Source organism: Cricetulus griseus (assembly GCF_003668045.3).
Source record: "Cricetulus griseus strain 17A/GY chromosome 1 unlocalized genomic scaffold, alternate assembly CriGri-PICRH-1.0 chr1_1, whole genome shotgun sequence".
In the NCBI taxonomy this organism is placed as follows: Eukaryota; Metazoa; Chordata; class Mammalia; order Rodentia; family Cricetidae; genus Cricetulus; species Cricetulus griseus.
This window is the reverse complement of record NW_023276807.1, coordinates 203,413,208-203,428,928: the sequence shown is the minus strand read 5'-3', so window position 1 is coordinate 203,428,928 and position 15,721 is coordinate 203,413,208. Positions and strand designations below refer to the sequence as shown.

General features: G+C 45.3%; 1 protein-coding gene across 1 annotated transcript; it reads right to left on the bottom strand.

Annotated features, from left to right (window-relative positions):
- Positions 1-751: 751 nt before the first annotated feature.
- Lgals3 (galectin 3) lies at positions 752-12,296 on the bottom strand. Its single transcript, XM_027386548.2, has 6 exons — positions 12,211-12,296; positions 4,719-4,740; positions 3,834-4,190; positions 2,618-2,706; positions 1,758-1,923; positions 752-1,047 (listed from the first exon to the last, which is right to left on the bottom strand). Exons 2-6 carry the CDS (start codon positions 4,734-4,736, stop codon positions 892-894), a joined length of 786 nt encoding a protein of 261 aa, XP_027242349.1. The 5' UTR covers positions 4,737-4,740; positions 12,211-12,296; the 3' UTR covers positions 752-891.
- Between the last annotated feature and the right edge of the window lie 3,425 nt (positions 12,297-15,721).

Sequence of the window (15,721 nt, the reverse complement as noted above, 5' to 3'; positions counted from 1 at the left end):
TGAGCCATTTCTCCGGTGCTTACCTTTACAAACCTTTTGATTTCTGTTCTTCCTGGGACATCAGCTTGTGACAATTGCCAGTTTAAATTATTTGAGAAGATAGCATTGTAGAACAGACAATTCTGACATTTCCCTAATCTTTCAGCTTGTTGATGATAGGAAAGATAGGCACTTTTGGTAGGAGAAAAAGAATATGAAAACCTGGGCTGGAGAGATGGCTCAGAGGTTAAGAGCACTGACTGCTCTTCCAGAGGTCCTGAGTTCAATTCCCAGCAACCACATGGTGGCTCACAACTGTCTGTAACTTCACTTCCAGGGGATCCAGCACCCTCACACAGACATATATGAAGGCAAAACACCAATGTACATAAAAATTTAAAAATCAGGATGACTTACTAATATATAGTTTTCTTTACACTACTTACATTGTTCCAGCTCAAAGTGCATATAAAGACAAGCAGCTAGAGCATGCCGTGGTTTAAGTGAGATGCAAGTCCGGGGCCTGAATGTGCAACTCAACCATCCTTTCTGGAAAAAAATGGGTATGGGGGGTGCTAGAGAGATGACTCAGCAGCAAAGAGCGTGAACTACTTTTGCAGAGGACCTCTCACCTGTGAGCAGGCATCTGCACACACAAACACACAGTTTAAAGGGCAGGGCATATGTGACTCAGTCAGAGAGGACACTTGGCTAGCATTCACAGGTCCTAAGATTTGATATCTAATATCAGAAAACAAACAAAAAACAGGTATCCATCAGCACAGGAATATTTATTAAATGGATGCCTTACAAGAAGGATAAGAAGGAAAAAAATGTAGTTTTCCGCTCAGAATGAGCACAGCCTTTAAATGAGTAACGTTTAACTTCAGTTTCAAGCACTGCCCTTCTGGATTAGATCATGGTGGGTGCAGCACTGGTGAGGGTTATGTCACCAGAAATTTCCATCTGGTTGATTTCCCTGAGGTTCTTCATCCGATGGTTGTACTGCAGCAAGTGAACATCGTTGACTGCAACCTTGAAATGGTCAGGTTCAACCAGGACTTGTATCTAGAAACCAAATATGAAAACCGTCAGGCAAAGCATGTGTTGACTTGTGCAATTTAGGCATTCCACCATGTGTATGATTTTCAGGACATATTGTCCATAGTTTTCATTTGTCAATTTCTATATAAATAGGGAAGGAAGAAATATTAGAGATTTTTAAACCAGTGTAATCTGAGTTCAGGAAATCCAACATTTTATTTGCGGAATGATGAAGATCAAGAGACAGTAACTGCTGAGCAAAACAAATCTGGATTGTCAGATTTAAATCACAATAAAAGCATCAAAATTATCAGAAGGATAGATAATGGAAACCATAAAAGCATAATTTGCCTACACACAAGTTTAGTTTCAGTGGATCCTAAAATACCTAAAAGTTAAAAACAGCAACATGGGGAGGAACTTCTTAATGACATATTAATTTATAGGACTGGTTAGTTTATAGCCAGTTTGGGAAAGGCCAGGAAACACACACTCCCCATAGTGAGTGGACATTCATCCTTAAACCCTTTAGAAGAGTATAAGTTTGGAGTTGTCCAATGACAATCATGAAGTTCCTGAAGGAACTGAGAACATGCCTCTCCTGGACACATCCCCAGCCTGCTAAGCTTGGTCTCTTGGGGAGGAAGATTGGGTAGGTGCCCAGATAGGCGTGTGGTTTTCGAGTATAACCCTCCATGAGAGAGCATGGCCTGCATACCGAAGCAGTAACTTACTTTGAATGGTCTGCCACTTTCAAATGGGAAAGCTGACTGTCTTTCTTCCCTTCCCCAGTTGTTATCCTGTTTGGTGTTGCACACAATGACTTTCCTGTTGTTTTCATTGAAGCGAGGGTTAAAGTGGAAGGCAATGTCATTCCCTCTCATGAAATTTAGAATAATCCTGTTTTAAACCAGAAAATTAAAGATATTAAAGTATGTATCAAGTCAAGAGCATCTCCGTTTCTAAAAAGCAAGCCTTTTTATAATATGTAGGGATTTCTGTACAGGAAGGAAATAAGCCAGAGTATGAGTTCCTACTCAAAAGAAGAGCGGGCCCATCCACATTATGGTGATCAACTCAAAACTCTAGCAGGGCAATACGTGTTGTCTGCTCATTGAGACAGGGACTCACTATGTAGCCCAGGCTGGCCTCCTACCTTGACCTCCTAAGGGCTGGGATTCCAAGTGTGTGCCACCAGCTGTTTTGTTTTTCATTTGTTTATTTTTTGGGGGGGTAGTGGTGGTGGTATTCATTGACTTTGGTGCCATCATTCCTGATCCTTCACAGATACACTTTTTTTGTTGGTGTTTTTGTTTTTCTTTCAAGACAGGGTTTCGAGCCAGGCATTGGTGGCGCACGCCTTTAATCCCAGCACTCGGGAGGCAGAGGCCGGTGGATCTCTGTGAATTCAAGGCCAGCCTGGTCTATAGAGTGAGTTCCAGGACAGGCTCCAAAGCTACACAGAGAAGAAACACTGTCTCGAGTCCCCCTATCCCCCTCCCCCACCCCCCCACCCCCTGCAAAAAAAAAAAGATAATCTTTATTCCCAAACCAATCAACAGCTTTGTTGGGTTGTTGGTATCACCCCGTGTACCTGTTTGCATTGGGCTTCACTGTGCCCATGATTGTAATCAGCATTCGAGGCATGACTCCTCCAGCCAAGGGCAGCTTATAGGGCACTGTCTGGGAACAGACAAGAACATGTGTGTATCAGTAAGGTATTGGGTTTGCTTGGGGAAAGGAAAACTACATTGCTAACGTTGTTACAATGCATGTGACTAACACAGAACCCTAGGCCACCCATCTACATTCTGAGGTCACCTTGCTCAGAGCTTAAAGTGATGAAGTTTCCTGTGTGCACAAATGTTAACTGGGAAATTAACAAATAAGAAGAAGATGTTCTGGGATCATCACTGGAATTGTTTCAACCCATTATTCATCCTTTGTCTAACATTTTAAGGTAGACTTGACCAACAGTCCCTTGTCACATGACATACAGCACTGTAATTCTGCTTCCTGAGAAAAGGTTTGTGTCACCTGGGGCTTCTGTGCTCACAGGTCACCAGCAGAGTGCTTTGCATATGAAAATCTGAGTATATGTTGAATGAACATTTTAGTTCATTTCACAAGTTTGAGCTAAGTGTTTCAGGTAGCATGGATACCCCCAGAACTCTGCCCCTGCCTCTAGTCTCCTTTATGACATTGCCTCCCAGGTTCAGCTGTCCCCCAAATTTTCGTTTCTGGCCCTGGTTTGCACTAGTCCTATATGTGCTTCCTGGAGCTGCTCTGTGGACTGGAAGCTCCTGACACAGGTATATGCTGGAGGTGTCTCCCCTGCCCCTTGCCCATCAGTTCCCTTTCCTGCATTCCCAGTTTGAGGCAAGTCTTTGCAGCTTTGAAAAGCACTCAGTGGGGTTATAGGTATGAGCCACCCCACTCAGGCTATTGTTTATTAATGATAAACTTCTCATAGTATAAAAATAATATAATAATACCATAATAAAATATAATTAGGTTTTGAGACAGAGTCTCTCTATTTAGGCCAGGTTGGCCTCAAACCTGCAGAGATCCACCTGCCTCTCTCTGCCTCCGAGTGCTGGGATTGAAGACATGTACCACTATGCCTAGCTCATTACCACAACCTATACTAACAAGTCACAGCATAAACTCAATATGAACCTTCCTTTTAACACATTAATACAGCCCTGTGGTTGGCCCTTAAGACAGGGCTCAAGCAGCATCCTTAAAGATAACCCCCTAACATCGTCTCCCCTGTCTATAAAGCCCATGAAACAACTCTTCCTTCTTACCAATGCTCCAGTGGGGGCGCCATAGGGGCCAGCAGCAGGATAGGCCCCAGGAGCACTGGGGTAGGCCCCAGGTGCTCCAGGTTGCCCTGGGAAGGCTCCAGGTGCAGATCCAGGGTAAGCTCCGGGTGCAGTTGGGCCAGGGTAAGCTCCAGGGGCAGTTGAGCCAGGGTAAGCTCCAGGGGCAGTTGGGCCTGGGTAGGCACTAGGAGGAGCCTGCCCAGGATAAGCCCCTGGAGGAGCCTGCCCAGGGTAGGCCCCAGGATAGGAAGCCCCTGGGTAGCCCCCTGCCCCAGGTTGGTATGCACCAGGCCATCCTTGAGGGTTTGGGTTTCCAGAACCAGCTAAGGCATCATTAAGCTGTAAATAAAAAACAAACAATTAGAGGATAGGACTCATTCACAAAATAAAATTCACAGTACTACAGGCATTTGTGAGCTAGGAAGCTGAGAAATAAGAGAAGGGTCACACTCTGCCCTCCCCTATGCTACTGTTTAGAGTCCCAAGGACTCAGACTTTAAGATTGTGCTTTTGCTGTTTATTTTGTTTTATTCTGGTCTCTTATCATCACAGGTCAGGGAGGACTAAATTCTTCTAATTCACACCAGGAACTGATCTTTTACAAGCCCACACTTTTTAATCAACATGAGAAACAGCTACATCTGTTGGCTGCTTCCAGCAGGGACATCACTGCTCTGCTACAGAGGCCATGTCTCTCCTTGGAATCTGTTGCTGGAAAAGCAAACCTCCAGCTAATAGGCCCGGAGCAGACAACTGAGCCAGATGGAATGTCATGTTAGGAGGGCCAAAGGGAAAGCTTAGTGGTAGAAATGAAGCCATTAACTGTATGGATATGTGGGGCTAAGAAAGCCAACATGGAATACTTACCGAAAAACCGTCTGCCATTTTCCTAAGAGAAAAAAAGCCAAAGGGAGTTGTTATTATTTGAGCCTAAAGGACTTTACAAACCTTCATGAGATTTAGCATCCCAAACAGTGGCGGACAATTCCAGTCTACAATGATTTTGCCCAAGTCAATGGTGTAGGACCGAAAAACATCTTGTGGAGGGGCAGGATACTTTCATCCTAAATTCCAAACCTACTTAAGTTGTGGAGTTAAACCTTGGTACTGGGATCTCATGTTCTGAATTCTGAGAGTAAAGCCTTGAGAGGCAAGGAGCAGGGTGAGAATTTCTGCCCCTTCTCTCGATGAAATACGGTACAAGGTGTGGCTTCTCTTGGCTGTCTTTACCCTTCAAAGGATTCCCAAGCAGCACAGGTCACCCCTCTTCTCTTCCCAGACCTTCTGGACACTGGAGGGAAGCTGTGTGTCAGCTCCTATTGAGATCTCCAAGACAGCTTGACATGGCTGCCGCCTGGTTATTTATCCTGCATTGGCACACATTGACGCCGGCTCTGAGCCCCCACTTTCCATGCAGTCCCAGGGCCCACAGACCAGCAGGGGACATGAGATGCATTCATACAAGGGTGTGATCAATGCTGCGGGACTCTGTTGGGACATTCAAATCTGAGAGTTTACTTGTGAGTTGGGAAGGGAGATGGCGTTGGAACAAAGATTTGATGGACAGGTGACATCTGGGAGCCTTTGGTTCATTGGATTTGGAGGTGTTTTCTTTTATGTTTTAGAAAGTCTGTCTTTCTATATAGCCCATCCTGACCTTGAACTTAGGGTCCTCCTGCCTCAGTCTTTCAAGTGCCGGCTGTGCTGTGAGCCACTGTGCCTCACTTATTTTAAAGGTACTTGTTATCCCAAATAAAATGTTCAGCAGTGTAGCAGCCCAACAAAGGGCAGCCAGGAAGCCATGGGAACAGACGCATGTGGGGCACAGATGCTGTCAGACAGGTTTGTCTTGCACAAAGCTGCCTCAGGGTTGGTTTGCAGACATACCCTGCTTCCTCCTGCTCCTGCTCCTGCTCCTGCTCCTGCCCCAGGGCCATGCCCATAAAAGCACCACCTACCCCTGTTGCAACAGCTCCCTCAGAGTGAAGACAGGAGGGCAGCTTTGGTTTGGGAACTACTTTCTTTCTTTCTTTCTTTCTTTCTTTCTTTCTTTCCTTCCCTTCCTTCCTTCCTTCCTTCCTTCCTTCCTTCCTTCCTTCCAGTGCTGGGGATTAAATTTCTTGCCTTGGCATATTTGGCAAACAATCTAGTGCCAAGCAACACAAGAGAGCTGCTTTGGACCAGGGTCAGTTCTAGCTGAGCTCTGAATCACTGCAGTCATTTTGTGACCACCAGAATGACCTGGACCTGGAAATAATCAGTAATTTCTGACTTCATTTGTCCACCTGTGGTATTTTACTCAATTATCCCAAGAACTCACATTATTAGGTGAATGTGGTGGCTCCTGCCTGTAATCCCAGCATTCTCTAGCATGAGGACTACCATGAGTTTGAGGCCGGCTTGGACTACATACCACGTTCCAGTGGCTCATTCTGGCTTTGAACACTATGGCAATCCTCCTCCCTCAGCCTCTCAGAAGGCATGAGCCACAGTGCCTGGCTTCATAATTTTCACAAGAAAATAAAACCTGGCTTGGGCGTGGTGGCACATAGCATTCAGAAGACAGAGGCAGATAGATCTTTTGTGAGTTTGAGGCCAGGCCTGGTCTATGTAGCAATTCCCTGCCAGCCAAGGCTACATAGTCCTGTGTCCATTTTGGAGCCTGTTAGAGGACAGTTTTCAAGTTCAAAATGGGCAGGGAGCTTAGCACTTTTGATTACTCTTTCCCCGCCCCTTCGGCAGTGTCTGGCTTCAAGCCCTTAGAGGCCAGTAGCACGCTACTAATCTATAACTTATGACAGCCCAAAATGCTTTCAAACATTGCCAGATATCCCCTAGGGCCAAAACCAGGTATGGTTGAAAACCAACCAATCTAGGCTGTTACCGTCTACCCTACGTAAAGGTGCAGAAGCAAGGCAATAAAAACTAACAAGAGTTTCAGGTTTTAAAACTAGCCAAGTTTACAAGGAAGGGTGGTAGCCACCCTTGCCTCAGGGAAGCTGAGACAAGAGGGTCAAAAGTGTAAAGCCCTTCCAAGCTGCAGGTCCAAGCAGCCCCTGTTTCAAAAACAGGGCAGTCTATTGCTGGGTGTGGTGCAACACACCAGTCATCCCAGCACTCAGAAAGCTGAGGCAGGAAGATTGAGTTTAAGGTTAACCAACCTAAGCCACATAGCAAGGTTGTCTCCAAACCCCAAAAAGGAAACACTTCCCCCTAAAGAAAACCTTTTTTGTTCCCCTTCCCTTTAGTGCGTTACTGTTTTTAAGAGGCTGAAGACTTACTGTAACTCTTTGGTCTGAAGACTGAATCTCCGATGTTAAATGTTTCACGTGAAAATTATGTGTGAGAAAAAAAACAAAAAACAAAAATAACTTTACCAGTTTCTTCAAAAATTGCCCTTGTTAACAGAATACCAATTAAATTATGTTTAAGAATGACACAACTAGCCGGGCGTTGGTGGCACACACCTTTCGTCCCGGCACTTGGGAGGCAGAGGCAGGCAGATCTCTGTGAGTTCGAGACCAGCCTGGTCTACAAGAGCTAGTTCCAGGACAGCCTCCAAAGCCACAGAGAAACCCTGTCTCGAAAAACAAAAACAAAAACAAAAACAGAATGACACAACTAGAAACTGTAAGTGTTACTTCCGCATTGAGCTTTGTTCTTCACAAAGCCTCTGATTAGGACTGGTTTAGTCCAGTTTCCAATCTCATCAAATGAAGTTTTAGAAACAGCAGATTTCATTGTGATCCACGTGGGGCCGTGGATGACAGTTTGGATGCACTGTGACACATTCCACGGGATGCCAGGATAATGACAACCGCCTTCCTTCATTTGTGGGGGGATTTTCAGTGCCCAGAGAACTTTCACAGATCTGCTCTCATTCTGCTAGCAGTCTGAGGAGACCCACTGGAGAAATTATTCCCACTGTAGAGTGAGAAGTTAGAGTGCTAAGTCAGTGGCCCAGAGCCATCCATCTCAATGGCAGTTTGGGGACCAGGGCCCAAGTTTCCTGACTAATTCAAGTTGTTGTTGTTGTTGTTGTTGTTGTTTTTTTGTTGTTTTTTTTTTTTTTTTTTTTTTGGATTTTCCAGACAGGGTTTCTCTGTGTAGCTTTGGAGCCTATCCTGGCACTCCCACCACCAGGCTGGCCTCGAACCCACAGAGATCCGCCTGCCTCTGCCTCCCGAGTGCTGGGATTAAAGGTGTGCGCCACTAATGCTCAGCCTAATTCAAGTTTGTTCTATATTATTTTAGACCCTACTTTTTGATGTTTTAAAATAGACTCCTTTGGTGATGTGGTAGACTTTGGGGAGCCCCTTTTGAGGGCCTTACCCTGCCTGGGGAGTGGAGGGGGGGATGGCTAGGGGCAGGTGGGATGTTGGGGAGGCAGGGAGGGAGAGGGAGAAGGGATTGACGTGTGAAGCAAGCTTGTTCCTAATTTGAACTAATAAAATTAAAAAAAAATAGACTCCTTTGAAATTGTTAGATACTTTATGACAAGTTCTCTGGCTTGTTCACTCAGAACCACCTAGCATGCTGAAATAGTAAACACATTTAAAAATAAGGTCAAGCTCGGTCCAGAACACTAACTTAGTGATTCATTCACCACACAGGATACTGAACACACAATACCATCGTGTACAGTCACATGGCTAAGAACCACATTTTAACCAATAAGTTTTATTTCTCCAAAACCAGAATTACTGTTTTGTTTGTGTCACCTCTCAACCATAGATTTTTTTTTTTTTTTTGCTGAGGTGTGTGTGTGTGTGTGTGTGTGTGTGTGTGTGTGTGTGTGTGATGTATGCTTATGCACCTGTGTGTGAAGGTGTGCATGCCTGTGTGGGGGAAGCCAGGGGTCAGTGCCAGATGTCTTCCACAGTCACTCTTCACCTTATTTTCTGAGACCATTTCTATTTGAATCGGAGATGCATCTACTGGCCAGAATCCACCTGTCTCCACACCCATAATTCAGGATGACATCCTGTGGCCATTCCCAGCCTTGTGAGTGTGATGGAGATCTGAACTCAGATTTTCTGATTATGCTGCATTGAGACATCTCTCCAGCTCCCAGATGTAGTTTTTTCACATATAGTTATTTATTTTGTGTCTGTAGGAGTGTGTGTATAAAGGGGTCAAGGGACAGATTTTAGGAGTTGGTTCTCTCCTTCTACCATGTGGGCCCCAGTGATTAAACTCAGTCTTGGAGACAAGTGTCATACCCATGAACTATCTTACTGGGTCCAGATCTGTTTGTTTGGTTGGTTTAGATTTTCAAGACAGGGTTTCTCTGTGTAACTCTGGCTGTCCTAGAACTCACTCTGTAGACCAGGCTGGCCTCAAACTCAGGGATCTGCCTGCCTCTGCCTCCTGAGTGCTGGGATTAAATGTGTATGCCACCACCACCTGATTCAGATCTCTTTTTTGAAAAGGATTATAACTTGCTCTTTTCAAACTCTCAAATGTAGGACATTCTTTCCACCCTACAGATAATGTAAATGTATAAACTCCATTCTATCACTTCTAGAACCAGGAAATTTTTGAAGAGCCACAGAGAAAAAAAAAAAAAGAAAGAAAAATTCATCAAAGGTATTTTTTTTTAAAGCAGAGTTATGGGTCTTAGTCTCTGTATTTGGAAATATTTCGTTTGAAAGCAGCAGGCAGAAACAGTTCAAAGTCATTCTGAATGATGAGCTTAAATATGAGTCAATGTAACCAGCTGTTAATTGAGAGCTTTTCCTTTAATAGGAGTGGCCCACTGCACCATGTTCTGCTGGGCCTACGTGCCAACCACCCAGTGGTCTGGGTTCTCAAGAACTCTTCTGGAATTTGTGTTCATAAAGAACAAAACTGTAAAACACTAAGTGGTGATCCTGGGCCCTCCCACGCTCCCTTCCCAGGAGCCCAGGCAATGCCTCTCCATTTCCTGCCTCTCCATTCCCTGCCTTCATGGAAACACAGAGCAGGGCTTGAGGAAGTCCACATTCCAAAGCAGCAATCAGTGAAAGGACACTGGCCATCTCCTAGGGTTTCTCTCTCTTCCCAGTTCCTCACATCAAGGAAGATAAAATTACTCTGTGCTTCTGTCTCAGTCACTGACTTTTCCCCTTTGGAAAAGCCGAGTATCAGTCAAGGAAGAATGCATGACCCCTTGTTAACACCAAGCTGTGTCTGTTGCAATGGAGATTTAGACTCTGGCTACCAAGGGTGCTAGGCACACAGCACCTAAATCATAAATAAGACCAATTCTAGGCCACTTGAGCTTACTGGCAGGAAGTAAAAAGCTTATATTTTTAATATATTTACTTTGAGACCGGTCTCACTCTGTGGCCCAGGTTGGCTTAGAATTCTCCATGTAGCCTGTGCTGGTCTTAAACTTGAGATTCTCAGGAGGCTCTGCCTCCTGGGTGTTAGAATTACAGGCACTGACTCCCACACCCACCTAAGGAACAGTTCTTTGGAAAGCATCTGTTTCTATGTACCGAGTTCCAGCCAGTGCTACGCATGAGACCCCCAACTTGAAAAATAACAAATAAACCAATAAAGCCACTGTACTTATTTTTGATCCAGTGAAATATATCATTGATTAAGAAGCCCTGAAGAGAGTTAGTCATTTTACATAAACGTGATCAATTCTTTTGGTCAATGCATCAAGCAGTTCTCCATTCCTTCTGCCTTGTTTACAATTTAGTGAGCTATCCCTTAAACACTTCTAAGCTTAAACCTGAAAGACCCCCATGAAAGTCTTCCCCAGAATGGGAAATAAGTACAGATTTTAAACTCTTAAACATTGTGAATTTAGGAAGCTAACCCCCATCAAGGATAAATATGACTACCATAGGGAAAAGGGACCTATTTGAAAAGTATTCAGAATCAATGTGCACAGTCTAGCATGATAGTCAATACACTGTAATCCTAGCACCCAGGAGACTATGGTAGAAGGAGTGCCATGAGTTCAAGGTCAGCCTGGGATATGTAATAAGTATGAGGCCGGCCAAGGCTATATTGTAAGACCCTATCTCAAGAAACAAAAGCAAAGCAAAGCAAAAAATACCAGTGACCAAGAAGGAGACAATTGCTAAGTGTGTTTGTTCTAGCCTGGAAAATCACAAGTTCAAAACCACCCTAGACCACATAGGAAGACCTTGTCTCAATCAAAAACAACAAAACACTTCCAATCTCAAATTCCATAATCACCCCTCCCAAAGACTATTGTGGTAGAAAAGCAAGCTTTTGTTATGAAACTTCAATTTTTATGGAAATAGTTGGGGGAGGCAGCTCACACCTGTAATCTTAGCACTGGGGGATACTGAGACAGGATTGAAAAGTGAAAGCCAGCCTGGGCTACATAGTGAGTTCCAGACCTGCCTAGGCTGCAGTGAGACCCCGCCTGGCCCTCCCCCAAAAAACAAATAAATAAAAATATGGAAATACATAAACTTGAAGCAAACAACTTGGAATTTCAGAAATTAGTCATATAAACACTGTGATTGCAATTGTTTTCTTCAAAATAAGCTGGGTCACTAGGTCCTGAGGTCCTCATTATCTAGAAACCCAACTCCCCAAATATTCAATCCATGCATCTTGGTTCCCTGCATTCGTGTTTGAGCAACAGACAGCAGAACAAATCCAACTTTTAAAAGCCTCCAACTAAGGCTCTACACTCTGGGAAAAACATCACCACACCCAAGACTTCCCCAGCCCAGATCTAGAGGTTATTGCACAAATCACATTTGGGCACTGATGAGTCACTTGGCTTGCAAAAGTTTAGAGATTACCGTCGTTCCTCATCTGGGAACATGCGCACTAGAGCCTGGGCAACACTTCTGTGCGGTCAGCACGCAGGGAGTGGCTGTAACCCCTGTCGCTGCTGGACCTGGTGGAGCTCACTGGCACCACAGGGCAAGATCTCTAGTGAAAGGCTGGTAGAGCTCACTGGCAACACACAGCAAAGATCTCTAGTGAAAATCTCAGCAGGTGTACCAAAGGAGCCTGCTGGCTAAGGCAGGGATCCCAGAAGCTGTCAAGAGGGTGCCCAAGCAGCCCCCCAGCGTACCGGGAGGGGGACCTGATTCCTGTGTTTTAAGCTAGGGGCAACCGCTTGGAGCCAACTGCAAGGTGGCTCTTGGGTTCACTTGAGCCAAGAGCTTCCGATGCCTGCCCAGGGCCCGCAGGCATCCCGCTGCCCCAACGATGCTCAGTAAATAGGTCTCGACTAACTTTCTCGGAGTGTTACCCGCGGGTGAGTCACGGCCGTGGACCCGTGCCAGGGACCCTAAAGGTCTCCTCCCGCCAGTCAAGCCCTTTCTTGGTGCACAGAGCAGCACCGGTCCCCCTCGCTCTGCTCCGCGCAGCTCACCTTGGTCAGTGCTCCGCCCGCTGCTCCGCTAGCTGCTGGGCGGCGGCTGGGCGCTTTTTGTACACTTCTCCCCAGCCCGGCCCGCCCTCCCGGGGCGGGGCAGCATCTCCAGGCCAGCAGGCGCCTGCCTGGACCGCGCCCCGCGGACCCCAGAGCTTCCCCAAGCTGCAACAGGGACACTCCCGCCAACCTGTGTCCCTCACCTGTGCCCGGAAAGTGGGCCCTGATCCTCGCACCCAGACACTCTCAGACTCACCGGTTCCCGAGTCTGAAGTTGCCTCTCACGGTCTCATCCTGCCTCCATTTCCTTCACCCAAAGCCTTCCCAAAAAGTGGGAAGTGACTTATGCGGGTGAGGAGAGGTAGGAGCAGGTATCCCTGACGTGACCGAGCTGTAAAAGGCAACCCCGTTTGCATTCATTCCTGCTGAATTTTGCTGTGTCTGTATACCCCAAGTTTTGGTGTTTTGATCTACTCAGAATAGTAGGTTTTTCCTCAGTGGGAATTTATTGATTAAAGAATGAATGAATGAGAGTGGATGAATGAATAAGTGAGTGAGTAAACTGCTTCCTAGAAAGATGTTTGCTTAATGATTAGAGGAGAGTACTGCGTGGCAAGGGATAGTGAAGTCAAAAGAACAGGGCGAAGCTCTGTCTGTATGAGAAGTTGTTACAAGGAACAGCCACCTTTGCAAGAAGGCTGATAACTAGTTTGGAGACATTTATTTAGATAAAAGCTGAGTGATTAGTGGTTAAGGATATTCAAGATGGTTTTTCTTTTCCGGCTTCAGATGATAACATCAGGTAATATCCACCAAACGAGTATGCACCCTGTACTGTGTCTAAGACTTTACATGCATTTATGGAGTTGGTATTGTTTTAATCCTGTTAGTTCTAAAGCACCACACACAAACACACACACACACACACACACACACACACACACACACACACACACACACACACAATGGCTGGTGACAATTTACTAAACAGAAGGACTCTGGCTGGGTAACCAGAAACTTAAAGGTAGTTTCTGTTGACCAGGAATCTCTCTTAATCTGCCCCTAAATGTCAACTACCTAGGACAAAGGCATCTAGTTCCTGGTCAATTCCAACAGGATGTATCAGTTCAAAGCCCCCCTCCCCAGTTCTGCTGACTGTCATATAAAATCCATTAGCATTTCTCCCCCCACCTGGGATGGAGTGTTACCTTGGCAGTTTGAGCCCCAATAAACCTTCCTTTCTACCCATGGAGCAGTCAGTCCAGTTTGGTAGTTTTTCTGTGCCCTTGCTTACAAATGCCATTCTAGACATGAGAAAATGTAGGTATAAAGAATTAAACATAATCATGATAAAGGTGAAAGTATGTTAGAGTCCAAGAGTTTGAGAAATTGTCCCTCTGGCACTACATGTCTTCCTGCTCTAACTAAAACCCCAAAGTCAGCTAGCTGTCAGACAGCTCTAAGGGAGGTGGCCCCTGAAGAACCTGAGTCAGACAGGAAGCTCTGGTCCTGTGCTGCAACCGTCTGGAGGGGCAGCTCTGCTCCTCCACTGTCCAGTGAGGTCCAAGAGGAATGAACCATTGTTCATCTTGTGAGAACACAGTGGAAAGTCACCCTCTAAAGCAAACACAGAGGCTGCCTTGGTGCTGGGACCCAGCCTCCAGAATGATAAAAGGTAAGCACCTGCTGTTTACAAGCCACCTGGTCACTGATTCTTTTTGTATAGAAGACGAAATGCGCTCAGACACTGGGCAAGCAATTTGATTCTCCAAGGTCCTTCCACTGGAAGAGCAGAATCCAGAAGTACTAACTTTTATATTGACTGTAAAACAACAACAAACCCCTGGTGAAGAGAATCACTGTAGGTGATCAGGTAAGGGAGCTTGCTACAAAGCCCAACAGTCTAAGTTTGATCCCTGTAACTCACGAGGAAAGGAGAGAACCAACTCTTGAATGTTGTCCTCCAACCACCCCCCCCACATGCTCACATGCATACATGCAAAAAGAAATGTATTTTAAAATATTAAAATAGGTAAATAATATTTTAGAAATAAATGAATGTAAGCATTAAAAATAGAAATCACTGCTGGGCTTTGGCGCACACCTTTAATCCCAGCACTGGGGAGGCAGAGGCAGGCAGATCTCTGTGAGTTCAAGACCAGCCTGGTCTACAGAGGAGTTCCAGGCCGGGCTTCAAAGCCACAGAGAAACCCTGTCTCAAACACACACACACACACACACACACACACACACACACACACACAAAGAATAAAGAAAAGAAATGTAGGTAGGTGTGGTAGCTCCCACCTTTAATCCCAGCACTTGGGATGCAGAGACAGGCAGATCCCTTTCAGTCTATGGCCAGCCTAGTCTGTATAGGAATTGAGGCCAGCAGGGACACATAGTAAGACCCTGTCTCAAAAACAAAAATCCCAAACAATCATTGTAGATACTGCCTTACGTAAACCATGAAGCAGTCCAGATGTCACCTGACCCCAGAATTCCTAAATCTCTAAAGTCTCTAAAATAATATTAGTGTATTAATAAATGGCCTGGGAAATGTGCACACACTCATTGGCGGCACTGAGGAAGCCTACTGTTCTCTAGGCTAGATCTACAAGGTCTATAGGGCCTGCCACTGTCAAAGCATTGCTGCCCCCTCCAAGCTTACACATGGAAGTCACTGTGTGGCTACAGATGAATTCTGACACCGTGAACTCTCCTCTGTACAGGTATCTTGGCAACCAAGTGTTTGAATGAGTCATCTGGAGATGATTAGCATGTGAGGATTGAACAGGATGGGCCACAGGGCTGTCTTTTGTCCCTTAAGAAAACACTTCAAGCCTTAAGATGTTGAGTCACCGGGACACTCTCTCTGAGGGCTAGCCCGAAGTGGACAGTCAAACAGGTTGCTATGGAGATAAGAGATGAGTCACACTCTTGACCTCTGGTAATCTTTTATCTTTTTTTTCAGGGGGTAGATAAAGCTTAAATCTTTGATACTTAGATGGCTCACTATGCTAAACTGAACCATAAGCTCAGACTTCTTTTTCACTGCCCCATTCTAGAGAACACTTCTCTGCCCATTTCATGTCAAATAAAACTAGCAACAGGGTCTTGCTATATCAGGAAGTGCTTGCAGTTTATAAACTGTAAATGTGCGGTGAATGACTCTTTAGAACCCAACCCAATGCCTATATAAACTCATTCAGAATAAATGTACGAGGCAGTCTCATAAAGTATCACCGAATGACTGCTAGATTCTGATGACTGTGCTGTTTGAAAGAAGGGACAAGCCTATCCTTGACCCTCAGCCACAGTCCATTTGGTTTCTCCTGATACAGAGATGGTAGGACTCTGATTTAATGAACAAAGGATAAAAAGTCAAGCAAAGGCCCTCAGGGCAACTCCATTCCCACAGTTCAATGAGGAACTTGGAGGAAGCTGCTGGAAGGTCCAGATCAAGTCTGAAGGAAGGAACTTCAGGTAGAGAAAGAGGAGAGAATGAAAG